Below are 27,102 nucleotides of genomic sequence, written 5' to 3'. Positions count from 1 at the left end.
TATGTGCGGGGTATCTTCTGCTCAGCCCAAATGTAGTGGGAGGGGAAACAGTCTCAGACTGTGCCTGTCTTATCTGTAGATGCTATTACAAGGCCCCTAAAGAATGGGCTCTGTTCTTGTTTTGGGAAGACACTGTGTTCCTTTCACTGACAAATTCAAAATAGCTCTTCAAGCTCCGAGTTTTCTGTAACAGGGCACAAAATACTTTTTTGCCATATACCAGCACTAACAAGCACTGCTGAAGCAACTTACTGCTTGCAGCTGTGGCACAGCCTGTTGGCTAAAGGAGTACACTATAGCAAATCTATACACCTTGCAAGGTGTGCTGATTGGTTTTCCTTTTGCTGAAGAGAAGGATGTTTTGATCAAAAGTAAACTCCAGCCATTTACCCACAATTGGCTTTTTTCTTTGGTGTAGATGAACCCTGAGTGAGCTGTGTGTAAAATGCATTATAGGAAAGAAGAGTTGTAGTGATGTGGACCTCAGGGATAAGGCTGGGATCTCTCATCTGTGTTGGTGTCTTATTAGGAATAAATACTCACTGCACAGTTTAATATTCAATAAATTGGAAAAAAACCCCTCCATCTCCTTAGAAATGTTCAATACTACTGTTGCAGTAATTGGTAAACCAACATCTCAAAAACAGTCAAAGCAGTCAATTACCTTTTTAATTAGGTATTGAATTTTGTTCTGTAGAGATTTATATATGCTCTACTATAGAGAAGAACATTGCATTAAAAAGGGCTCTATTCTGATATACAAATTACATATTTTCTGTAAAGCAAGTCATAAAAAGTAAGAGAACAACATATATAAGATTTTGATTTCACTAGGGAACTGTTCCTGCTAATAAAGAGCATATAGAGGTCACTCTACCACTGGTTTTATTTGGTTTGAGAAATACAAAATAGCTTGTCCATATGGTCTTAAGTTACCTAATTGCTTCATCTAAAAAGAATGTGGGGTTGTGTATCTTAAATCCATGATTTTTGCAGCATTTTAAGAAGGGACTATTTCTGTGGGACTTGGATTATACCAGCTTTATTTTAGTGGTTACTGTTTACATCATATTCAAAAAAATAGCGTAGTTTTTTGACTTTTTAATAAAAATATCTGACATTCAGGGCAGCTGGTGTCAACTTGTTCAATGTTTGAAGACTTAAATATGCCACGAAGGCAGGACGTTTTTCTAATGGTGCTGCCAGAAGGCTGAGATTTTTTTGTCACTGAAATTTAATTGCATTAAATTAACAAAGCTTTTTTTCCCCTTTTTCAGGCAGATTCCAGATTAAAAGCTCTTAATGCAACATTCAGAGTGAAAAACCCAGACAAGTAAGATTCCACATCCTTCTTCCCTCCCTTTCCCTTTCTCAGTTACTACTGTAACTTCAGGTGACAGAATATTCTCTCTTTAGTGTAAATTCAGAAAAGAAAAATTATCTTTCTGCACTTCAGATCCTAACAGGAGCCCAGTAAAGAGGTAGTGTGAAAACAGTTGATAAATCCTGCCTCCAGAAGCAGGAAGCATTCAGAAAAATTCCATCACTTTATGTAAAATGAGTATTTCATTTTAGCTAGACTAAAACGAAGGGACAAAAAATCCCCAAAACCAGACTCTGAAAAAGAGCCTCTTAATATTTGTTTTCAAGAAATCTTTCCAAGCATGAACAGAATACAGATTGATAGTAGGTCTTTCCAAAAGTCTGCTAGTGTACAGCTCTGGATGCACACACCCTGGTGTTGCAGTTCACAGTTCTTTCCAAGCTGCCAATTTTCACAGATGCTTTTGGAAGTCCAGAGGTCATTTCAGCTCTGTTGCAATTTACAGAGCTCTGGGACAGGCACTAGAGCAATCTGCTAGATGGAAAAACTGCTCAGAATTGTCAGTGTATATAGTGGGAGGTTCATCACACCTTTGGTGATGTGGGAAGGGTAAAATGGGAGTTTCTGCTTCTGCAGTGGTTTAGAAGCATCAGTGTGCAGTGATGGGGCCAAGAGATGTTGCTGTTTGCCATCCAGAGGCCATGGAGACCTGTGCAAAGTGCCCTTCTGGGTGCCCTTGCTGTCCAGCAGTGGCACCAGGAGATGCTCCTTGAGGAGAGCCCCTGTGCCTGACTGCTGTCTGTGCCATAGAATCTGTGGGTACTGTGTTAAGGATGTTAGAGGGTACCTACCTTTCTGAACCTCTTCACAGACTCGACCTGTGAATTGGTCCAGTCCCTCCTTTTTTACTGCACTTGTTTTTAGGGCCTTCTGGGGCAGCCAGGAAGCTTTTAGCCAGGGTTTAATATAAATGTTAGCATTCATGAATGAGATTGGAAGACAGCAATTCTCTGTATCTGCAGGTGAAAATGGTTCCTTGTTTGAATGCTTCACCCTCAGTCATCTTCCTCTGTGGCCAGTAGGAGTTATCTTTTCCTGCTCTCAGAGCAGGTAAACTGCTGCCAGTCTGACTGTAGGCCCAGGTGGGCAAGACTGTTTAGGGAGCATCCTTGTTAACTTTTGAGGTACCAATGTTTCAGAAAGCAAAGCTGTTATGAGAAGTAGCTTGTTAAAAAGCAGAAAAAGGGTTAATACAAGGAAAACATGAGGAAAGGGCTTGTAACAAAAACAGTCCTCAAGTGTGTGTGCCTTGGTAGAGCTTTAACAGTGCTTGAGAGATGGCACATGTTTTCTGTTGTATTCTGCCAGCAACCTAAGTTCTAAATTGCACTTGGGGATACAAACTGTTTAATAAATAACTCATGAGCAGAAGTTGTTTGTCTGCCTTTTGCTGTAGCATGTGTGGCTTTAGCAGGAGGCACAGTGCCTTGCTCTGCCCAGCACACTGGTGCTTGAGCTGCCTGCAATGTGATGCCTGGCCCCTCTGCTTTACCTTTGGTGCTTTTGTGTGGCTGGCTGGTGAAGTGGTTCAGCAAGCTCACCTTGCTGAAACAAAAGGTGTGACTTTACTGCTGTGTGGAGTGTAGGCTTTCAGGCTCCTGGGCCAGGAGAGGTTCAGGTGAGGAGCAGGTGCAGCTCCCAGTCAGGATTGCCATGGAGCTGCACCCGTCAGCTTGGCAACATGAGGAGTTTCATGCAGCTGAAACAAGGCTGCTCTTCGAGGTCAGATGTGGACTGGAAACGAAACCTTCTCCTGTGGGAAGTGATTTGTAGTTTCAATGGTGATAAAAATATGGTATTCTGGTACTCAGAGGTAAATTTGTATGTACTGCAGACCCCTCTGATTTGGCCTCATGGCACTCATCCTTTGTTTCTCTTTCTGGACTTTAATCAAAACCATAGCTTTTGGTTTTTGGTGGAAGATTTCTTTAGAAAACACGAAAGCCTTTCCTAAGGCAGGCTTTTAAAAAAAATTTTTAAGTAGCTCTCTGGGCTTTTTTTGTCTGGTTATTCAGATAAGTGGCTTGTTTTTTAGTGAACAGTTCTGTTCTTGTAGTATCTCTCTTCACAAAAGAGGACAATGGCACTGCCTGCCCTGATGCAAGAAGGAATATTGCTAAGTAAAATGCACAAAGTAAATAACTTACACTGAAATGCTGTCTACTGTAAAGGATTTTTTTTTTCTTTGCCAGTATCATATATATTTTTGAGAGACCTGCTGGTGTTCCTACACCAATGTGACCCAATCAGTTCTTCATTTGTGTCTCAAGTTCTATTTAATAGCTCTGTTAAGTATCTAGACTGTTGCTAATGTTGCAGAACCAGTAAAACCAAGTGAAAAGTGCTAGTTTAAAAAAGGCCTCAGTTACTGAGTGCCAGAACTATCTCTTGTTTTACACTTCTGCTGTTAGGATACACTGGAAAGTAAACATCCCGTTGTGTGCCTCACGGAGCTCTGTTTCGAAATTACTTTATAATTATGTAACTTTTTTTTTTTTTACATGAGCAGTGAGTAGGACTTAAGCAAATAGTTGAGAAATAAACTTTTGATCTGCAACACCACCAGTCTCTTAAAACCAGTTTTTCCTGAAAATTATATTTGTAAAATTTTCAGCCTTCACAGAAGTTTGGGAAAAAATAGCAGTGATTTGGTTTATGCTTTTATGAGACAAAATAAAAGACATCTTGATTCTGAAGTAGTAATTTAAAAATTATTATTTTTTTTAATTGAGGAAGAATTGGTCTGAGAGAAGATGTATTGCTGCTGAAGGCCAGGATACTGAAAGTCCTCCTAGGTTCCTGACTCTGGCCTTCAGGGAGTACAGCATTCCTAAAAGATTTCTTGTGGCAAACAGGAAAATAAAACTTTGTTATAAATTTCTCTAGTGGAAAGGGGAGTCTTCCTGAGCTGCAGGCATGCTTTTTAATCTTTTGTTTTTAGTTCAATTATTTCAAATATCTTCACTGTACGTGTCTGCAGCTGTCTGACATGCAGCCCTGGTGCATGTTTTATAAAGTGTAAACTGAAAAGATTGCTCTCTAAATCCCACTGTGCAGATCAGTGACTACATTTCTTTTTCCCCATACAGCTTCTCTGCTAACTTTTAAATCTTTTTATGTACTTTAACCCTGTGTGTGTCATAATGCTATAAAAAATGCTTCTTGGAAATCAGAAATATTAGAAGTCATAATAAAGCTTTTACTTCCTGAATGTAAGGATGGGAATATTTTAGGGGAAGACTTCCTGGCAGGGGAGGAAGAGGTGTTAAATGAAAAACCCTGGAATTTCATACTTGGTCACCCAAAACAAGTGACCCAACTCATTTCAGTAAGACCTCTTGGGTACAAGCTATTCTGAAATACAAAGCCTGACTGTGTGCCTGTGGTGGGAGGAGGGATGAAGTTTTTTTTAAATTCTTGAACATCAACCTGGAACACTAATCTTGGTCTCCTATTCCTTAATTTTAGTTGCATTCTTCTGTGTGTATTTTCAGATCATTGTTTAGTAATGTAGGTAAAGCTCTTTCTGGCTTCCCATCTGGATGAAATAAGTACATTCTTGTGTACCAAAGTAGGTCATGAGCTAGATTTGTGTGTAGCAGAGAGGGTTTATGTGTACACAAGAGGCTCTTGCTATGGTTTAATTGGTTACCTGTTACTAGCAAAGCTGTGGCAAATGATTCACCTTTGGTATTAGCAAGAGCTAAAGGTATCAGCTTAAATTGCCTCTGAAGCCTAACTGGGCTGGCTGATAAAATGCCTCTTCTCCAGAAATGACAAGCCAGCACTCTGCACAGGTCACGTGCAATGGCTTCCCTCTCTGCTACCTTGTTGAGATGTAGTGATTTGATGGCCTTCAGCCATACGTGGCTCCTGTGCAGGTACAAGTCTCAATAGGATTTCATATGTTACAGTTACTGTAGAGATTAGCCTTAGGGGAAATGTAATTGTGAACGTTTCTTTGAACCCCTGAAAAGCTGTGCCCAAAACTGGATAGAGGCAGCTTGAAAGTAAAGTAGCTTTCTCAGGTCAGAAATGTAAGCGTGCTTTTATTGAGAAATATGCTTCAGCAGATTTTGGCTTCGTATTTGTTTGAAGCTTTCCTATTCACCAACTCTTGCTTTTATAAATCCCATTAAAAAACCCTAACAACAAAACAGTGATGTAATAACTTCAGCTAGCTACTCTTATGTCATAAAATTTTATCTCTTAATTCAATCTGAACCTTCAACATTTGCATTAAAAGACCAGTAATCATGCGAGTGTTGCGATGTTTGTTCACTTGAGGGAAATTAAACTCAACAGTCACTTCTTTAGGAGTCTTCAGCTAATTCCACTCCAGCACAGCCCAGGCTCTGCTGGCTGGCTGCAGGGTTGTGGCTCTATTGTGCATGCTGTGAAAGCTTGCTTTCATGATGGCTAATGATGTACTATCTGTTTCCTGCTCCCAGGAGATTTACTGAGCTAAAGCACTACAGCGATGAACTGCAGTCTGTCATATCACACCTTCTGCGAGTCAGAGCTGTAAGTATTTCCCATGTGTGTCGTGACAAATAGTATGATTTATTTATAAGGCAGTATTTCTTGTTTAGTCAAGAGAAGTGGTATATGTGTTCTAGAATAAGGCTAGTTTTGCCTGAGGGAGTCTGTCTCTGGAGTGTGGAGCAGGAGACAGCAAGAGGTGAGGGCACTGACTTTGTACAGATTTGGGAGGGGGAAGGAGCTCCAGATCTGATGGCTGGGTTTGACAGTGCTAATCTGCCCTGACCTGTGATAGTCACGTATCACAGGGAGGTGCTCTAAAGAGGGTCGAGGTGTCTGCTTCTCTCTACTCAGCAGACAAATTGCTTTGGCTGAATGTTTGGTTTAGGAAGGGCCTCAAAACACAGTCTTCTGGTCAGACATGTAATGAGCTTGTAGTATGAATCCTTTATGCTTCCCAGTATGTATTTTCTTTTTTTGGCTCGTTCATTGATCTGCAATGAGTAATAGTCTTTCTAATGATGACAACAATTATGTAATACATTAAGATACTCTATGGGTTGAGAGTAGAAGGTTGTTATTTTTTTAAAGGCACAAAAAGGAAATAAGAAAAAAAGAAATTACAATTCCAATAATGAGAACATGATACTTCTTTTTAGTATGTTCAACAGGGATTTCATTTTCAATGGACCTGTGTGGCAGAGAGGACAGTAATGGATTGCTCTGCTAAACATGGGTTCTTGAGAGAATTAATCATTCTCAAGAGTGGTATTCTACAGACAGTCCTGTTTTCTCAGGGCTGTGTGTGTGAGATCTGTTGGGCAATTTGTTAATGTTTCCTTTTTACTACTGCTGTGACAGATATCATAATAACAATGGTAACTCTTGCAGAACTTTAATCTCATTCATCGGTACATCACAATTCCAAGGGCATTATCTGGATTACAACTCACACTTCAGAGTGTACACGTGTCTTTTCCTCTGAGGTTTTGCCAGCATTATAGTTCTGGCTGCAGCAGGTACTGGCACTCCAAACAGCTGAAAGGACCTCTAGCTCAAGCAGTCATTTCTGCAATGGATAGTTCATTTGCTTTCCCTCAGTTCACTCAGCTGGATGGAAAAATCAAGTCACTTGTTAAAATTTTACTGAAGGTTTCCCTACAGTATTGATGTCAAGATGGACTTCTGACTTGCCATCTATAAATTATACAAACAAGTGTGGGCATAAATTTGGCATTATTCAGATAAAGAATGTCTTATATTTGGTTATCAAAAACTGAAAGGAGCTTGATTGTGGTTTCCACAGACATATCCTATCAATGAGCACTTCCAAAGATAGATTTGAAATGCTGCTTTTCAACATAGCCTTGATTGTGACTTCAGTCTTCCAGGACTTAATGCTGTTGATTTTTATTTTTTTTTCTTTCAGTAGTGGCTTATGTTAGATTTAGACCTAATCTTGTTTACCTGTGTAAGAACATTAGGGCTTTAGCTTGGAGTGTGTATGTGGGTTTTCACAAAGCAGTTGCACTTAATGCTGATGATCAAAACCTGTCTCTGAAATGTTTTAGAGGGTAGCAGACCGGCTTTATGGTGTCTATAAAGTCCATGGCAACTACGGAAGAGTATTCAGGTAAGAGTTCATCCAGTGTTTAAATACATACATAGTTATGGGGAGAGAGAAGGGAATTTCTTGGTTGTGTTGTTATGCTTTTGAAAAGTATATTGGAAACCTTTCATTGTCTATCTTGAAAAACCCTGTATTGCAGTGCTAATGAGATTTTTGTGCTGCATGCAGAGATTGCCTGATCTGCTGAGCTTAGTTTCTAGTGGAAGACTACAGCTTTTTGCTTTGTGTACCAGACCTTTGGGCCTTCTGCTGCTGCGTTGGCATTTTGTTTCTTCAGAAAGTAACTCACTATTCTTCATGCAGTTGTCTCTGAAAAAGCTTCTAGCTTCTTTTAATGGATAAAAAGCAACAATTATATCTATCCAATTTTAGTAGCTTTTAGAAGTGAATTTGCCAATCGTTTTTTTGATTTATATGAGGGAATTGCATGCTCAAGTTTTCCATCTCACTGGAGAATTCAAGAATCTAAACTTCTGGTTAAGGGAAACCTCCTGCTTCTACACACTGTTCAAGTGCTAAATTTAATTCTCTGGGTTAATGGATTGCAGATGTCTTTCTCATTGGGGGTTTTAAAATGAAATTAGGTGTAGTTCTGTAATAACACAAAGACAAATATCAACATCAGCAGAGTGGAATGTTTATGAAAAAGTGAAGGATAGAATAGATGCATTACACATAAATTATGCGAAATATAAGGAGAACCTCTTTTTTCCTTGTAAAAAGAGTTGTGGGTATAATTCTTGTAACTAAGAACTCTCATAAGGTCTCTCAAAGCTGAGAACACAATTAAAATGGCAGAGTACATACCAGGATGTCCAGAACAAGTCTCTTGCTATCTTTTTTTGTAGCTCTGTTTCTTTCTCTATTTAAGTAATATTTCTGATGTAAATAGGTAGTTGAGACAATTGCAAATTGGATTTTTTTATAAGTAGAACTAAACAAGAGTCTGCTATGAAAACATAAAATTACATACATCAGATAGTTTCAGGAGAAGTAAAATGCTTACAAAAGTCAAATTCACTCTTTGGTTTTTGGAATGAGAGGCTTCTATCATCTATCCTGTAAGTCTGGAAAGCTTGGTATATTCTTGGTGAGCCCAAAATGTATTTCAGAAAGTTCACCATTGTAGTTGTCCCTTGTCCCATGTACATTAAGTGCTTGGTGGTTTGGTTTTGTTTGTTTGATTTTGTTTTGAATTGAGTTTCAGCTATTTAACCAAGATTATGCTCAAAACCCATCCCAAACCTACTATATTTGTGACTATCAGTTTAGGGACAGTTGTTTTACCAAGTGCCATAAATGGCCTTGTCACATTTTTAGTGCTGTTCCTTAAAGAAAAAAACCAGTTTGACCAAGTCTAACTTTGAGGCAGTTTCCATTCAGGTGTCACCTGGAAAGAAACTATATACAGGATGCAGCTTATTAACTTCCCTTACCCTTCATGTGTGATGTTGTTTCTCGTTTGTTTTTCCTACAGTGAGTGGAGTGCAATAGAGAAGGAGATGGGGGATGGGTTGCAGAGTGCTGGCCACCACATGGATGTGTAAGTACTGACTGAATATCTGATAGTTTGATGTAAGCCAGATGTGGAACTCTCCCTCTTTCCTCTCTTTTCCCTCGACCCCAAAGTACATATGAGTACCAAGAAAGTTGGGGGCGCGTTGTTTTTAGGTATACAGTGTTTCTGTGCCTTGGATGCAGGCACAGTTTTAGCATCCATGTACTGTATTAAGTAGCTCAAAAAGCCTCAGGAGAACCAGAGGGGTTTCTTTTTTTATTATTATTTTGAAATCGTAGAAGTGTTTGGAATCCTTCCAGTTTTTCTTTTAAGCTACTATGCCAGAAAGTGGTGGAATACAACTTTAATGTACTACAGACCTGATGAGATCCATTTGGTTTTGATAGCAGCATTTTGTACCATGCAGTAGATGGTACACAGATTTGGACTTAATTACAGGGAGTTAGGAAATGTAATTAATCGGCACCAAAACTCCAGTGGATTCTTGAAACACACACTGACTGGATATAATAAAGTAAAGAATCCTCTCTCTTTGCATCTTCAGAGTCATTTGGCAGAGTATGTGAAGCACAGCCTTCAAAATAAGAGTCTGGCACTTGGGAGTGCTCACAGAAGTGGTATGCTAAGCTCATAGCTTCTGCTTTTCGGGTAGTCACATATAGCAAGTGAAACAGCATTTCTTACCACTCTGATTCCTCTTCTGTAATCCCACACAAGAGATAAATAACAACTCCAGCAAGAGATGGAAGGTGTTTGACACTTCATGCAATATTTTTACCAATAAAGATATAATTCCTGTGGAAATAAAGTTCTTGGGTTTGGTTTATAGGGCAGATTTACGTACTACTGCCTGATTGTTATTGGTGGTGTCAAGTTAACAGGTTAATTGTTACTGGCCTTGCCAAGTGGAAGGGTTTGAGGAGCCATGCCCTCAGCTTCTTTAAAGTAATTCTGCTTTTAGCAAATCTTTAAGAACTGGACCACTTCTGAATAATTTATTGACAGTTCTGTGTTTTGTCTAATGGGGTGGTTTCCATACAAGAAAAGCTGTAGTATTTTCATGGCAGAGGGCTCTGGTGAGAGCAAAGAATGGACAAGGCATTCTGTTTTCAGAAGAAAAGTAATTGAAGTAGGGGTGGAATACAATGGTAAGCACCTACTGTGGTAGGCAGGAGTTGAAGAGATTGTGAAAACTTGGTATGATGTAGTGGAGTTAAGGAATCACACAAAGGTTTTCAGTGGTTCAGATACACCACACCAAAATGTCAAACACCTGGAGATGCATAACCAATTAAAAGAAGTTTGTCTCACTTTTCAATCAGGAGGCTGAACCCTCTCACACATCCATAATGTTTAATATTTCTGTGTAACACAGGGCTAAAGATCCAGAGTAATGGCAGTGGGTAACTGCTGTTGTGGGTACTTTTACTCGCTGCATGAAGTCTGAGGTAGCTTTCATTGTCTGTCATCTCCTGTGCTCTGGCACTCTTGTACAGCAGTAATCCCTTAGTGATGACAATCCAGCAAGAAGCAGCAGTTGTGAGGTTCAGGAACTCATTCAGTGACCACGTGGTCTCCTAGCAGTAAGGTTCATGTCTATAATCTCTTTAAAGTGTAACTTACCAATTCAGTTACCATTCCCACAACATCAGGTGGGAATTTATTGAAACAAAAAGCTACTTCTAGAAGGTTGCCTTATATAGATGTTAAACTTCAAAAGTAATTTAATTATTCTCTATCTACCCCATATGCTGTAGTCTTTACTAGATGTTTGTTTAAGCTTTTGAGTTGTTATTGGTTGGTATGGTCCATAACTACTAAGTTTGGAGAAGGCATCCCAAAGCTTCTCTGGGTGTGTGCTTTATTACAAGATGAGGCTTGCTAAAGTGACAGAGAATGCTGAGAAAGTTGGAGTGAGTGGCTATAGGTAGCATTTAAAAGATGAAAGAAAAAAGTGCCAGGCCTTTGATTTCTGTCCCTTATTTCATTGAGTGACCCTTTATGTCTGTATCAACTAGACTGTCATTATATATTGAACCAGTCTAAACTAAAACAAGGGTTTAGTTGACAGCTTACACAAAGAGTGAGACAATTTCAGGTACCTTTAGAACTTACTGCCATGTTTCTCCTTAACATTTTCTCTAGTTTGCCTAAGTTTAGGCAGTTAGAAATGTAGCTTTTCTTATTACATCTTTTTTTCCTGCCAAATCAAACTCAGTATAAAAACCTGCCTAGGTAAGGTAGGATTTTGTTTGGTGAGATTTTTTGGTTGTTTGTTTTTGAAGTTCTTTTCTGAGAGTTGATCTGCCATAGATGAGCTCTAGCACTGCTCTAAACTTAGATCTTACTGGAAAATGAAATGTGGTCCATCTGCTGCCCTGAGAAATCTAACCACTATACTAAAATTATTGCACTGCAGAACTTAAAATAGGGTAAGCCATTTATGACCTTTGTGGCTGCAGGATTTTTTCAGAAAAAATGTATTTTTCAACAGTTTTGGCTTATTCTTTTCGTTAATTCATAATATGAATTCTTGCTCTCCTTGTTCTTTAATCCCTGCTACTTAAACTGGTCTGCCGTTGCTGACCACTTCATATGTTATATTTATTCATCACCAAGAGCCTTGGTAGGGCTTTTCCTGGGTGTGTCATGTCTTTGATTTCACAGAGCCTCAAAACAACTCATCATACTTTCAAACCTCCCAAATTCATGTTAGCGGTTCCTTTTCAGCTTGAGAGTCTGCCACTTCTTCCACAGAGCTCTTACTGGAGAGGCATAGGGAGAAAAGAGAAAACAGAAAGATTCTGCAAAAACTTGAAAGCCAAGAGGTGCTATAATTAGCATTTGGGTCACGTTGTGCTGGTTACTAGAGAAGAATGGACATATGCTCACTTCAGAGAGCCTGCAGGTGTGTGAGATTGCCACATAGCTGAGAATCCAGACTGAGTTAGCAGAATAGTTGAAGGTATTTGTGTGGGATCTCATTCATCCTGGTTATCTCCAGTGGCACATGCCCTGAGTGCCAGGCTACAGAGGAATCTGATTTCTGTGGCTGTGCCAAGTGAGATGTGCAGATAGCTGTAGCCTGTCCCTGCAAATCTGTCCAAGACAGTCACCTTGGTTAGCAAGAACACACTAAATACTGTCAAATAAGCAGTATCAACTAGAAAAATAAAGTGCTTTTTGCCACTTGTAGCCTAAATAACAAAGTTCTTGCTGAATGCAAGAGCTGCAGATTTGGTCCAAGCCCTTGTGCTTCAGATTTCTCCCTAAAAGGAGGGTTAAACTTCCTGTTGTTGTGAATTAATATGTCTGACTTACACAGCAGATAAAGCTGCAGACTTTGAAGGAGCTGAAGGGAACTAATGTTGTGGTGTTCAGGGCACCCCTGTGAGTTATCTTGTACTCTGGCTGAATAACAAGTCATGAAAGCAGCCTCTGCTTTTCAGAAGGTGTGATGTTCACATCCCTGGCCCTTAATGCTTTAAGCCTTGAATGATTTCTTTTGCATCATGTGGGTTGTGTTTTTTTTTTTGTTTGGTTGGTTGGTTGGTTGGTTGGTTTTTTGGTTTTTTTTTTTTTTTTGTCTTGGTGCTGCCTATTGACAGTCCACTGAAGAAAAGGAATAAATTGGCTTTTTTTCTTCAAGAAAAGCTGTCTCATCTTCAGCAGAAGACTTATGATAGGTTTTGTACTTGTCAAAAGATTCATTGTACAATGAATCAATGTACCAACCAAAGAAGCAGGCCCACGGGAATGTTGATATTAGCTGATTCAGAGTTTAATTAAAAACAAAGAAAAAACCTGTTTTGGAAGTGCTTTTTGCTGTTTGTCACGGGTGTTTCTGTCAAACAGGTGTTCTCTTGTTACTGGATTTGTATCCTTAAAGGTTAAATTAATCAGCTTTACATTTAACTGTGGCTGTTTTTCACTAGATATGCAGCTTCTATTGATGACATTCTGGAAGAAGAGGAGCACTATGCAGATCAGCTGAAGGAGTATCTCTTCTATGCTGAAGCACTGCGGTATGTACAGAAGTCTAGAGCTCAAAAGGAAGCCGTAGTCATTTTCTCTAATGTGATGTTGATGTTTAATTTAGTCTGGTATCCTCTTGTGCTCTCTGAGAAGAGGAAATAATAGTGTTGTGGAGTCTCCATGTTCTTATTTCTTATTCTGCTTACTTGTACTCGATTGCCATGTGAGTGGCAATACAAATTAGAACTGATCTGATCAGTAGTGAAAAGACAGAAACCTTGGAATCTGTATACTACAGAAGAAAATGCTGTTTATTCCTCTGGTTCCATTGTCACCTTGGCTTTTGGTGTAATAGTGCCCCAATGTGTTGAAAGCTCCAGCTTTCAAATGAGTTAGGCCAAACAGAGCTGTTACAGCCATTACAAATTCCAGGAACTTTCAACATGCCCACCATAACGTTCATCTGCTGCACAGTCTTGTGCACTGAAATACCAACTTTTTGTTTTGTGTTAGTGTTTGTCAGTCACTCCTAACAAGCATGGACACAAAAGCAAATTGCTTTATGCTGCAAGGCTGTGCCTAAAGCTGTTGTGCTTTACGAGGGTTGGCTCTGAACCTCTTGGAGAGGTCCAGTAGTGAATTGGGTTGGCGAGTGCAGGGGCTGCTGTGTGGGAACCTGGAGCACTGGTAGCCTCTCCTGGGAGACAAATGTGCATCTGGCTGTGCAGGACGGATGTAGCATCATCAGCCCACACAGGACTGGGAGTTACTGCAGGTGGTCAGAGGAAACTCCTCTTTTCCAGATGAAAGACACTGTATGAGTCTAGAAGCAGTTTCTTGTTTCATTGTTTAAGAAAGAAAATGGGATGAGTTTTATGATTGATTGATAGATTGCTGCTGTGACAGGCACCATCTCCAGGTATCTTTTGTCAAAGCTGTGATATTTCTGTAATGTATTTTGATTTCAACTGTTTTACAGTGGTGTCCTTAAGGAGGTGGTAGGGCTTGTATTGCTGAGTGTATCTTGGAATGGGTCTATTAAGAGAAGCAGAATGCAGTTGTGATGCAAGCTTGCTTAACTACAGCATTTGCAGAGTTGTGCAGTCTGTGATAGGGCTGTTGAATTTGGGCTAGATGAATAATTAGAGGTGCTTCCTGTCAAAAAGCAAACAAAACACGATGCTATTTGTAGAGTGTAAATGGAGGGAAATGTAGCAAAACAAAGAATTTCATGACAGATCTTTCATTACTTTTCAGGGCAGTTTGCAGGAAGCATGAACTAATGCAATATGATTTGGAAATGGCTGCACAGGACTTAACATCTAAGAAACAGCAGTGTGAGGAGCTGGCAACGGGAGTAAGTCTTTTTCCACTTTCTTCTCCAAGATACCTCTTTCTGAATTTATTTTTCACTTGAGCCAAGTTACTTAGAATGATATTTAAATGGCACCAGCATGCTAGCTGCTGCTTTTGAGAAGTGGTATCATATGAGCTGGAGACATGTGAGGTTTAAAGTAACTTGGTTCTTGGAGACTTAAACTGCTTGTGCCAAATGTCTTTTATTGAATACTGAGCAAGTAGAAGGTTGCAGTAAATATGACTGGAGCAGAATAACACTGTCTATAGACAACTCTATCCTAAAGATGAAAATGTTGGAAATTCTGAAAGATTTCCTTTGCCTTTTGAACAGTGGGTGTTATTGATATGTTGTGTTAGTCCGTTTTATAGGGGAGATAACGTTACCTAAAATATTATCTGAAAATGGCAACTGACAGTTTTAGACTTTTTAATGTTGCTCTTGGATCTATTGATCTTCTTTATGGAATGCCTTTATGGCTTGCTTCTCTTAGTTTCTTTCCTGCTTCACTGGGAAGGCTGCTCTGAAAGTTCAGACTAGTCAGCCTTAAAGTGTTTGAACACCAAATTACCTCCTCCCCACTTTACTTAGTCTAACCTGAGTCACCAGAGCTACTTATCAAATAATGAAATGGAAATTAAAGTAAAAAAACCAGACAAATAGTAAACACAAATACCAGTAAAAGTCACCTGATATCCTGTGGCTGTGCTCAGGACATGCCAAACCTAGAGTATCCTTGTTTTGTAGACTGTGAGAACCTTCTCCCTGAAGGGGATGACCAGCAAGCTCTTTGGGCAAGAAACCCCTGAGCAGAGGGAAGCCAAGATAAAGGTTCTAGAAGAGCAGATACAGGAAGGAGAAGAGCAACTGAAGTCTAAAAATCTGGAGGGCAGGTAAATGGACTTGACTATTTCAAAGAAAACACAGGGCTTGTCTTAGCAAAAGTCCTTGACTGGATGCTCTTGAAGGTGTTTGCATTTTATAAGTGTTTTTAATATATTCTTGGTGTTTATGAGCTGTCTATAAAAGCTCCTGTCAGCTGCAAGTTGTGAAATAAAGTGCAGTACATGCAGTTAGCTTCTGGTCTGAGTGTATGGCTTATGTAAAACTTGATGACTTTCCCAGTTACTGAGCCCACTCTAATGGCTGACTTGCATGCTTTTATGTTCCACTAGTAATATATTTAGCAGGTGGGCTTGGAGGTCTGCAGCTGAATAGGCTGAGACTCAGAGGCTGATTTGCTTCAAATACAGTATTGAGTTTGGTTTGTGTGTAAGGGTGCTGAGCCTATATTCTGCAATTTCTCCTGTGGGGGACACCTTACTCCAGCTTGAAAGAGATTAGAAGGTCTGGGGAGTTGTGTTTGGGTAACTTCTTCTTGGTGTTCTAATGAAAATTTCTTCAGGTATGCAAAAATTAAAAATAAGAACTAATATTCTTAAAGCAATGGGATTTTGTCAAAGCATGTCTGTCATATAAGACAAGGGGTAAACGTGGTATCTCCTGATATGTTAGGATTAGAGCTGGAAAGGTAAGACTAGTTCATGAATAGTTCAAAGCAATAAGACACTCAGTAAATGCAATATCTTAATAATTTTGGCAGATGTATTCGAGATGTGCTTTTGTAGCTCTGGAAGCAATTTTTGAGTGAATGCTAGTCCAGCACAAATGAAAGTAGGAATTACAGATATATGCCTCCATTTTAGCTAAGGAGACCTGACTACACATCACCAAACCAACAAAATTAATTTCTGAAGTGAATTATCCAAGTTAAATTTGCATTGTAAATATTTGTTGTACTTGACTGTCTCACATCCTGACAAACAAGTGAGTTTTCACATTGAAGAGATAAATATTCTGACTTGACAGTTGAAAAAGAAACCTGCAGTGTTGTGTGCTGAATGTTGGCATAAAGATAATTAATTACCCCAACAGAATCTGAAGGAAAAAAGTATATTCTGATTTATGCTGGTTCTATGGCAGTGATCCTTCCTGGGGAAAAAACACCAAACCAAACAAACATCCTAATGTATCCTGTGAAACTCCAAGTTAAAAACCTTAAAAATAAGGTGGAGAATTAGGTAGTGGTGCTAGTTGTAAAATGAGGACACTGAGGGATGCATAATGTTTGCAGGACTTGATTTACTGACTGAAAGACACAGCTCCTCTGCTGAGTGTCCAGAGCTGAGGGTGCAACACGTAAAACAGTTTCTAACAGAAATCATTGCTTTAAATTTCAGAGACTTTGTGAAAAGTGCCTGGGCTGACATTGAACGGTTCAAAGAGCAGAAGAATCATGATTTGAAGGAGGCACTTATAAGCTATGCTGTTATGCAGATTAGCATGTGCAAAAAGGTACGTGTGGCTTGGGAAAGGCTGGCCCAGAGTGTTTGTCCTGTCAGCAGGGGGGCAGATGCACACTGTCAGCAAGTGGGAACATGGCAGTCACGGAAGATTGGAAGTCACCACCATAAAACCTCCCACATAGTCCGTCCTCTTGACCTCAGTGACATGTTAATGTTGAGATAGATAGATATATATATATATATATATATGTAGATCTATTGTGGTGCAATTTCAATGTGGGCTCTAGCTTCTTCTGTGAAGTTCTATGGGACTTCTTTGTAGAGTCTTCTGTTGGAGGAAGTTGTAGATGAGGTTTGCAAATAGAGTATATTCCCACCTATTGATTTTTAACTGTTCTTTTAAAAGGGAATTCAGGTTTGGACAAATGCAAAGGAATGCTTCAGCAAGATGTGACTATCTGGAAATGAATTCCTCCTCCAAGTGCCAGAGAACGGAAGCACAGTGTATAACACCAATGTTATATTACTACATGACTTACATACAAATCATGAAATAAATGTAATTGTTAATAAAGGATGAAAAGGACATGTTGTTAAATGTTTAGCCCTGGCTGCCACTTCTGTGGCACATTTTATATGTGGTAGCAAAGAATGCAGGGGTAAAAGAGTTACTGAAAACTACAGCTCTGTATTGGGACAAAGGTATTGGGAAAGTTATCCCAGAAAGTATGAACTAAACTGTTCAGAGACTTGTGAAACACCATGCTCTGTAATGTGTAGATCACTTCCAGATGCCCTTCTTTCCAACCCTTGCTGGTTAGAATTTTTAATGCTCAAGGGTGCTTTGGTTTTATAATGGGGCACTCAGTTGTGTTCTCGAGGTCTATGCCATAAGAGGACAAAAATTGAAATATTGTAATGCCTAGGGTTCATATTTAAATGCCTTGCATGTCCATAGAGAAATATGTTTTTCCAGAGTTCAGGTTAAGCAGTCTCAAGCTCCTGAGATGTTTGAAACTCTCTACAGTAGAGGTGTTGTACAGTGGTTTGATAACAATATTCTGCATTTACTGGTTCCCACTTCAGTTTTGATACGGGCATTGTTTTCTTACTAAACTTCTTCCTGCAAGTAAAGGTGACTGGTGATCCAGCTGAGCAGAAAAACCAAAGCCAAAGCTGGTAAGAAGCAGATGCAACTTCTCTTTGGTTGTTTGGAACCTGTTTACACTTGGTGTGAATCTGGCCTGTGGCACCTGTAACTGAAGGGGTTTGGTTCTTAAACAAATAGTTCTTAATGAAGGTGCTGAAATAATAAACCTGCTGCAGCTTCTGTCATACTTCAGAGCAGTGATGTGCAGAACCCACAAAGAGCCAAGGTGTCTGTCTGGCCCTTGTAATGATGTGTCAGTGTGTGTGAGTGTGAATGTGTGTAATATACACACCTATATAACATGATCTGCAGTTATGGGATTTGCATTAAATATTTCCAATTATGAAAATCTCTTACCACTGTCTAATACTGGGCTTTTTCTACATCCTTACTGAAAGTTCCTGAAGTCTTGTGGAATTTGTCAGACTTGATTGGTAGTCCTGAAGGAAACTTTGTAATAATCTGTTGAAAAGTGTATTTAATTATTTTGGATTATAACACTATTCAGACTTTTTTTTGTAAGAGATACTCCCAAAAGTCCTTAAATGTTCTTTTGATAAAATTATCTAAATGTATTTACTGGTATGTCTTATTTTTGTCTCTTCATCCTTTCTTTTCTATAAAACCATTGTAAAGAATGCATAGGTCTGGTGCACACTACAGCTTAAAACTCTGAAGTAAAGTGCTGGTGCTCTGAAAACCTGTGTGGGCTTTTCCAAAGCATGTGACAGTGACATGCCTGGCTGAGGGATGTTGGTGTTGGGCACAAAGAGGTCTCTTCTTTAAACATTGGAGAAACATTGTTCCATTGAGAGGTTGCAGTGTCCAGTTCTGATGCAGGCTGAAGGACTCTCACATTCCAAACCAAGAAGTTGCACACTTGATGTATTCAGTAAACCTTCTAAAAGAGTGGTGCCTTAATACAATACCATGAGGCGCTCAGAGTAGGTATTTTTCATGCACTTTGATTTTTGGTAGATCTTTCTGGTGCCTCCTTCCACATGTCACTTGCTGTACAGCTCATTAAATGTATTAGTATGCCTTTTTTTTCCTTGCTAGTTGTACTAAAATTTAAGAAGGGAACAAAACAGTTCTTGTAAGTTTTGTGCCAAATAAGATAAATAAAATTGCTCTTTGATATTTTTGTTACGTTGGGTTTTTTTTGTAAAAAACTCTTTCCTATTCTGAAAACTGCTGTTGGATTTTTTGGAAGTGGTTCTTGTCCATCTTAGCTCTCAAGTGGCCTCCAAATTTGGGTTTAAAATTTGGTGAATTGTGCACAGCTTTCCCTTTAGGTAGGAGCATAGTGCTAAGGCCAAAATTAGATGCTTGCTGCAAGTAAGCTGTCTGGATTTCATGTGTACCTCCATCTAGTTAAGAGAAGATGCTTTTGAAAACTTTTTTTTTGCATTATTTGTGAAATTATGTGAAAGGCAAATTAAGTGTAATTTGCAATAACTTTGTTTCTTTTACTTCTGTCTTTCCAGGAAAGCATTGCATGTGGTCTGTGTAGTTGGGGGTCATAGCAAACTATGAAGGTTTCTCCTGCTCTTTTAGCTTTTCAACTTTTTAAGGTGAAACCAGCCAGTTAATTGCTGTTTCCATGTGGGTAACAGAGCCCACATGACAGATGTACACTTGCAAAGTGTGCATTTTCCAGTTACAGTGTGGATTTAACTCCTGTAACTCGTTCCACTTTGCCAGTTATCCAGTGAACATCAAAAATTGGTGCCTCGAGAATGAGGTAGGAAGAACATTTTAACTTAATCTCAACAAAATGCTTGTATGTGAAAATGTTTACCTGTCTGGATCATCAATCTGCTGATCCTATTGCTTTTGTCCCAGGAAGCTTTGCTAGGTAGATTATCACTGCTCATGCTATCTCTGACCTTCCCCATTAACAGCAGGACCTTTTCTTGTGGCTACTGTTGTCCGTTCCTGAAATGTAGCAGGGATGACAGAGTCAACTGCAACGGAAAGATAGAGTTTTATGAACTCTCTTTTTAAAATGCATTATTTCAGTATCTGGCAGATCAGCCCAAGCAGAGTTAACCTAGCAGCTGTGTGCAGGGACTGCCTTGGCAGGCACAGAGCACATCTTGGAGCTCGAGCCACACTGAGGAGCTTGTGTTGTGCAGGTGAGCCAGAGGAAAGCGTTGGCTGTGGCCAAACACACAGCAGAGCCAGCAGAGCAAGGCTGCAGTCCCAGAGCACTGCAGCTCAGGATGTCTTCCTGTATCACTCTCCCTGCCACTGAAATTCCTTTGTTCATCTTGGTTCAGCAACTGGGAAACACTTTCTAACGTTGCCTAAAGATGACACAGAAGGAAGTTGTCTGAATTCCCTGTGCTTGTCACACAATGGCCCGACAGGGCTCTAATCCACATGTCCTTGTGCCCCTGTTCTGCCCATCCCTGGTGCCTCTGACTTGTGTTTGCCTGCAGAGCTCTGTGGGGACACAACGTGCAGTGAAAATCCCCACACAGGGCTGCTCTAGAAAGAATGCAAAGAGAGGAAGCAAGTGGAATGGGAGCTGGGAAATTTGGAGCACAGGCCTTGGTGTGAAATCCAAGTACAACACACCTGGGTGTCACCAGTAAAAGCAGTTTCCTTTGTAGGCAGTTGCTTTGCTGCTGCCCTGAGTCCATGCTGCTCCTGCCTGGCAGGCTCCCACCTGCTGCCCCAGCAGAGCTGTTTCCTAGGACAGGGATGTGTCCCTAAGGATCTCACTCAATCTGTCCCCTGAGAGACCCTTGGCAGTGCAGGACAGAAAGTGCTCTGAGCTGCTTTGTTCTGTGGGTGGCCCCTGGGGCCACAATAGCACTGCCATGGGTACGGACCATGGGAAGCCTGGAGAGCCTCAAGTTCCTGCTTGAGCAAAGGATTGTGACTCTGGCTGCTGTGTTCTGGTGCTTCCTGGTGATACAGTGTTATAAAAGGACTTTGTGATTCTGACTTTCTGAAGGGTCAAATGCAGAGGAGAAACTTGTTTGTTTTGTTGATTGGTTTTGTTTATTTGCTTTGTTGGCTGCCTTTTGGTTGCTTTTGAACAACTTACCTAGACTGGCCTTCCTAATGCTGTGTTTTCTACAACAAGAATATTTTCTCTGACTGGTTGTAGAACAAATGTAAAACGTGAAACAAAGACAAATTGGAAAGGAATTTGGGTTGTTTTGGAGGAAAACAGCTTCAGACAGTGGAAGTACAGAGTATTTGTAGGTAAGGAGAGATGGTGCCATGCCCAGACAGGTAAGCATGGGGTGAAGCTGCACATGAGGGCAGACAGGTTTTGAGAAGAGATACACGAGAGGGTAAGGAGATGAGGCAGGGAAGAAGGACAGCAGAGATGGGATGGGTGGTGGAGCTGGAGAGGAGAACAGATGGAAAGCTTCTGTTCCTGCAGGCTGGGCTGTGCAGGAAAAGGGAAAAGCAGCTCTGTGTGGTCCTTGTTTTGGAGAAGGCAAGAAAGTGAGGAAGATGAAAGCAGGAGGTAAGGAGGTTTTAAAAGCTGTCAAAGACAGCTATATCATACCATCATGATAATCTCTGACTGAAACTTGTAGTGATGACTGTGGTCTTGATGCTGAGTTCAACACTGATAATGGTGTGACACAGAAGGAGAAATTTGATTTTGTTTAACGTTTTGTATCTATATTTAATATGGTAGTTTTCACCTTCCTGAATAAATAAGAGAAGAAGCATCAGTCTTCAAAAACCCAGCATAAACTTCGTTGGCACCCCATCCTATAAACACCAGCATAATCAGCCATGGGATCTGAGGGCCTGCTGTCTGATGCAGCTCTAAAAGAGGCTGCCCCGACAAGCCAGGGGCTACAATTAATAAATACATTCTTCATCTGCAGCAAACATGTTCTGTTATCTGTAGGTATCTGTGGCATGTGATAACACCAATTATATTTTCCTCAGAGTGCAGCTGTAAGTGGCCGCAGAAGATAAAAAGTGATGAGGCTCCCCGGAACGCAGAGGTGGAAATGATGCAGTCGGAGGGAAAAGGCAACCCCGACCGCCCTCTGGTGGGTCTCCAGCAGGAGCTCGCAGGGCCCGGGATGCAGAATTCCACTGCGGGAGGGAGGTCAAGGCCACCTTCTCCCCTGCTGCCCTGCAGAGGTATGGGAGCAATGCAACAGCCGTGGTGTAACTGAAGCCTAAATACAAAGGGATGGGTAATCTGGAGCAGTTTTCCATGCAGGATTTAGTGCTGAGTTTGTGTCCTGCTGTAGGTTGCTGTTAATCATACAGTGTATTACACTGTGATTTGCAGCTTGGGTGCCCTTTGGCACAAACACTGCCGTGAGTTGGACTCGGAGGTTTCTGAGCTAACAGTATTTTTTTTCTTATTTATTTATTTTTAATAACTTCTTGGATGTGCTGCCAGCTGCATGGTCAGTAGGAATGATCTGTGGCCACTTGTGCAAGCTGCAGTCCTGTGTAGGAGATGGCAAAGTCACCCTGCCCCAGTTCTGCTTGGAATGAGGTGTTTCTGAGGTGTGTGCTCTCTGGTGTCAGAGAGGCCAAGTCTCGTGATGGTTGTTCCTGGGGCCAAAAGGATAGACTCCATTTCCAGTCTCCTTTGTTTTGATCAGATTCCAAGCACAGTGCTGGTGCCTTCTGCCTGCCCACCTCTGATGGCCCTGCAGATTCTGGATGCTCAGAGGGCAGCAGGGAAGAGCTGTGGGCTCCTTGTGCTGCAGCAAGATCCCTCCTGGGCCACATGACAGAGCTGTGCATCCCATCTGCCATTTGCCAACCTGAAGTGAGTGTTGCAACAGCCACAGCAGCGTTCCCACTCCTGTGTGACATTCCCTGTACTCTGCCAGGGATTGTGTTTGCCACTGAGGTCATCCTGCTCACTCTAAGCTGCCTCTGGTGCTCCTGCTGCTGTTCAGAGTGGCTCCTCCCCCAGTCTGACCACATTGGAGCTGTGCAGGACCTGCCACTGACCTGCTCCTTGCTTTCTTCAGGTGATTCATCACTGCTTCCCAGCAGCACAGCCTCCTCTTCTTCCAGTGGCTCCCTAATCCTTTCCACCTCCATCTCCCCTGTGCTCTCAGTAATGCTCTTACTGCCCAGGCTGTCAGTGAGGACTCTGACCAGCCCAGAGCCAATGAGAGAACACAGCAGGACTCTGCTTCCCCAAAGAACTCCCATTTCCAGTGGCATCCTGAAGGCTTTGACCAGATTTTAGTTTATTTTAAGGAATGCCAGGCTGGCTTTCTGATTCAGAGCAGGACTGGCCCAACCGGAGGGAGGAGAGCTGCGATGCGGTGGATTGCTGCATTAATACTATTGCTCCATCAAGGAAGCTGTAATCTCTTAAAATGAGAATTAATTTGACAAGATTTGTTTTTCATGAATGTGTTGATTGGCATTAATCTCTTTTAGCTCGGTATCAACTATTCTTTTCCCAGGGATTAGCTTCAGACTGACAGGCCTGTAGTAATTCACTCTTTGTAGTTATATACTTTTATCAACAGACAAAATATCAGCCTTCTTTTAGACTTGTTGAATTTCTCCTGTAATCCAAGAACTGTTGAAAACCAGTATCCATGGTTCAGAGGTCTCTTGTGTTGAGACTTCTGTAAGCTTTAGAAAAAGCTACAAGGATCTGAGATACAGGCATTAATTTAAGCAGCTAATGTCTAGTGCTGCACCCTGGGTGTGTCTTGGGAGAAAATATCCCCTTGTGTGGAGCTAAGGCACAGCTGTGGTTGATGAAGAGCATGCACAGACCATGATTTGGTTTTAGCATCCTCCTAAATGAAGTGAAAAGCATATTCTTGTGTAGTTTGACACATTATTACATTATAGCTGTGCTGAAGTTTGACTCTCTGACACCTCAGAATGAAAGTGAGGAATTAACCTTTGAACCATGTAAAGTGTCAGGAATATTCACAGATGGAGTGAACTCATTTGTGATCTAGGAGTAGCCAAACTATTAGAGGAGATCAGGAATCCTCCTTTCAAAATTTGAAATCATTCTCAGTGTTAAATCTTCCCAAAGAATATCTTGCTTCCTTATAGGTAATTGATCTTTCCTAACCTCTAATTTCTCTCTATGGTTTGTTTTAGCATTCCTCCCCTCTACCTAATACTTTACTGATTATATTTGTCCTGTAAGCCTGGACAGGCATTTGAACATGTGCTGCCTTTTTCAATTTCAGGGCACTTACTTCAAATATCGAGAAATAATTGCTGGTGATCATTCAATTTCTGTTCAAACTCCTTCTCCCTGCTGATGTAGTTACTACTATTTTTAGCTTTAAAATGCTAAATACATAGTGCTTAGCTGGGATTTTTCTGTTTTCAATCAACAAATATAATGAATTTGATTACAAGGCAATTTAGTGTTTGCTGGGTTTCAGGTATTTTTCAATTTGAAAACATTTCCTTTTTCTCTCCTGTGTTGACATCCACCCTGCAGCTTCCTGGGCTGGGGCTAAATGAAGGTGATGAAGATAAGTAAAATAAAGTGATGTTTGCCAGCACATATGTGGATGGCAGGACAGTTGCCTCCATGCTGGTCCTTGGCAGATGGTCCTGGGGAATTATTGACTCGATCCAGGTAATGTTTCTGCTTTCCTCCTATGTCCAGTTACTGGAGCAGGATGGCTTTGGCACTGTGGTGCTGGAGATTCCCAGTAAACATGCAGGGATCAGGGAGCTGGGTCTGATGGAGATGCTCCTGGAGGGTCACAGGGCAACAGGTTCCTGGTTTGGGGGTGCTGACAGGATTTGTCTGGTTTCAGGGGAGCAGAGGGTGGTGGGCAGCTGTAGGACCCCACCTTTGGGAGCTAATAACCTCAGTGTTACAACATCCCTCTTTGAGTAGGCAGATCAGGATGTAGAGGGGAAATTAGCTGTTAATAGGAGCAGAGCTGGAGATAAGCAGGGGGAAGAAACCAGAGCTCTGCAAGCCCAGGTTTGGGTAAGATTGCATTTGGCAAACACACTCTCAGCTGGTGGAAGGGTTTATAAATTTGGCCTCCAGGACTGACTTTCTCATTAATCTGCCAGGGTCAGCAGCTGTGTTGGGGTTACTTTTCCCATCTGAGGAACAACATGTGGGATGCAAGAGCTCTGGTCTTGAGCAACAGAGCTGAGAGTTGGTGCCTCGGGTTAGAGTGGCTTGTGTGGGGTGAGGTGGCAGTTTTTGGTGTCCTGGGCTGACTGAGCTGCCTGAGCAGGTAGACAGGGTTGTGAGCTCAAAAGTGGTCCCTGACATCCTTGCCTGAGGATGAACCTTTCCTTTCTTGTCGCCTACCTCTCTATTGGTGTTGATGCTTTGGCATGTGAATCTTTTCACCAGGTATTGGTAACACCCTTGTGCTAAGTTTGTGCCTGAAAATGTGTCATAACTGTTGATTTCATGTGTTACCCACTCTGTGGCATGGTATAGGCAGCTGGTCCATTTCCTTCATTGCTTTCACTCCAGCTCCACAACTCTTCCCCTTCATCCTCCCTTCATGCTGGTTCAATCCCTTCAAACTTGTTTAGTCTGTCTGAGCCTGATGCTGAGAAAATTTGGGTGGCTCCTACTGCGGCCATCCACAGTACACAGCCTCCCCACTGGAGGAAGGTGCCACAAAACCTTTGTCTCTCACTTAAAATGCAATTACACCCATGGTTTCTTTCTGCTCTTCCTATCCATTGATTAAGGATGGAAAGGGTCTCAGTAAATGTTGCTGAGATATCTGCTTCTTCATGTTGAGCAGAGTCCTCTAAGTCCTCACCAACACTCCCAGCTTCCTGGGGTGTATGTTGGCAGGGATGGCACTGCTTCTTTACAGGTGGCTCCATAATTAGGTGTCCCTGGAAATGTCAGCTTAATTACATTTTATATATTGGCTCTAGAGAGGCAGGAACTGTGTCCCTTGAAGGACGTTCTTCTGTTATCCAGAAATGTGTGTTTTTTTGCAGTGACTGAAGAGCTCTCATGCAGCATGGGTTGCCTTTCAGATTGGGTTGAGCACCCACCATCAGCAATGCTTCTCGTCCCACCATTTGTATTCCTGCCCTTTCCTCTTCTGTCTCCAGCCAACGCTGCTTTGTCCTTTTGTCTCTAAAAACTGCAGAGACTCTTGCTTAGCTTTGATATGAACCACACCCCCACCAGTCACTTTTCCCTTTTTCCCCATCTTCCTTACAGAGCGAGTGGCAAGTCCTCTCTGGCTGGCTTGTCCAGGAATTCTTCAACCACTGCATCAACGCTTGTCTTCCAAAGCACTGATTTTCCTGTAGCAAGGTGAGCAGCATTCACTTTGAAGGAACCTCTCCTGCTGCAGGACAGCGATGTGGAACACAGCAGCAGGCAAGAAGTGCACTTCCCCCACTGAAATATCCTTTTCATGTCTCACAGCTATTCCCCTGAGCAGGGACATCTCTGGATCCAATGAATGGAAAAGCAAACTGTTGCGTGGCTGTATGGGAACTCTAATTATTAGATTGCCACAATCTGTGGAAAGAAAGGAAAATAAAGTACAAACCATGAAATAGCCTCCACTTGCAGACTGAGTGATTGTGCCATTGTTGTAGTCCCTTGGGTCAGCACACACCCAAGATGTTCCTTCACCTCCAGGTGTTTGAAGAGGCTAATATTTGGAAGGACAAGTTCTGCTGAGTGTAAGAGTTCAGTCTGGCTTGCATGTCCCAGAAGACAGTAATTCTGGAGTAATTTCGGTGTAGCATCCCTGGGTGCTGGGTGTGAGAGAGAGTCGGTCACATCCCCAGGTAGGTGTTTCAGGCAGGTTAAAAGAATTGCTCCTTGGAGATCCCTCTCTGTCTGCCTTGACTGCACAGGGAGTTGCAGAGAGATAATTAGATTTCAGATGTAGTCTACCCTAAATAAGGAACAGAAGCAGCAGTGGGTTTCTGTGGTTTTGCTTTTCGCTTTGGCCTCTTTTTATTGGTAAAAATTAGAAAGTGGGAATTTTACAGAGACTTCTTGGATTTGGTCCAGAAACACTAGATTTGCTGTTCTCTAGGAAAAGGAACCCCTTTCTTATAGGTGTTGTTTTTTCTCTCTGCTTGGGGCGGGGGGGGGGGGGGGGGGGGGGGGAAAAGTGTGTGCTTTTTGCAGTCTGTGTTCTACAGGGGGGGGGGGGGGGGGGGGGGGGGGGGGGGGGGTGGAAGTAAAGTAGTTTGCGGGTGGGTGTCCCTGCAGCACCTGGGTTTATCTGCTTGGACCGCAGGACATTAATCCCAGGGGAACCAGGTGCTGCCTGGAGAGCTGAGTGTTTTTTGCTTCTGGGGATGGCTGTGGGCTGCCAGAGAGGAGTCAG

The 27,102-nt window shown here is 41.5% G+C and overlaps 1 protein-coding gene across 4 annotated transcripts in view; it reads left to right on the top strand.

Moving 5' to 3' along the window:
• Positions 1–26,318, top strand: part of SNX4 (sorting nexin 4) — a 40,357-nt gene extending 14,039 nt beyond the window's left edge. For 2 of the 4 annotated variants that reach the window (XM_041408005.1, XM_041408014.1), the window contains exons 6-15: positions 1,278–1,333; positions 5,836–5,908; positions 7,438–7,499; positions 8,974–9,039; positions 12,951–13,040; positions 14,248–14,347; positions 15,095–15,240; positions 16,588–16,702; positions 25,971–26,066; positions 26,181–26,318. In XM_041408005.1, the coding sequence (XP_041263939.1) occupies positions 1,278–1,333; positions 5,836–5,908; positions 7,438–7,499; positions 8,974–9,039; positions 12,951–13,040; positions 14,248–14,347; positions 15,095–15,240; positions 16,588–16,702; positions 25,971–26,051 (789 nt within the window). In that variant the 3' untranslated portion in view covers positions 26,052–26,066; positions 26,181–26,318. Of the gene's footprint in view, positions 1–1,277; positions 1,334–5,835; positions 5,909–7,437; positions 7,500–8,973; positions 9,040–12,950; positions 13,041–14,247; positions 14,348–15,094; positions 15,241–16,587; positions 16,703–17,059; positions 18,942–25,970; positions 26,067–26,180 lie in introns of those variants that run through there. The other 2 variants (XM_041407992.1, XM_041407999.1) reach the window with 1 other exon arrangement.
• Positions 26,319–27,102: the final 784 nt, after the last annotated feature.

This window comes from Onychostruthus taczanowskii, unplaced genomic scaffold, assembly GCF_017590055.1.
Source record: "Onychostruthus taczanowskii isolate IOZ18803 unplaced genomic scaffold, ASM1759005v1 scaffold10, whole genome shotgun sequence".
NCBI lineage: Eukaryota > Metazoa > Chordata > Aves > Passeriformes > Passeridae > Onychostruthus > Onychostruthus taczanowskii.
The sequence above is the reverse complement of the archived record's forward strand: the minus strand, read 5'-3'. Positions and strand labels throughout refer to the sequence as shown.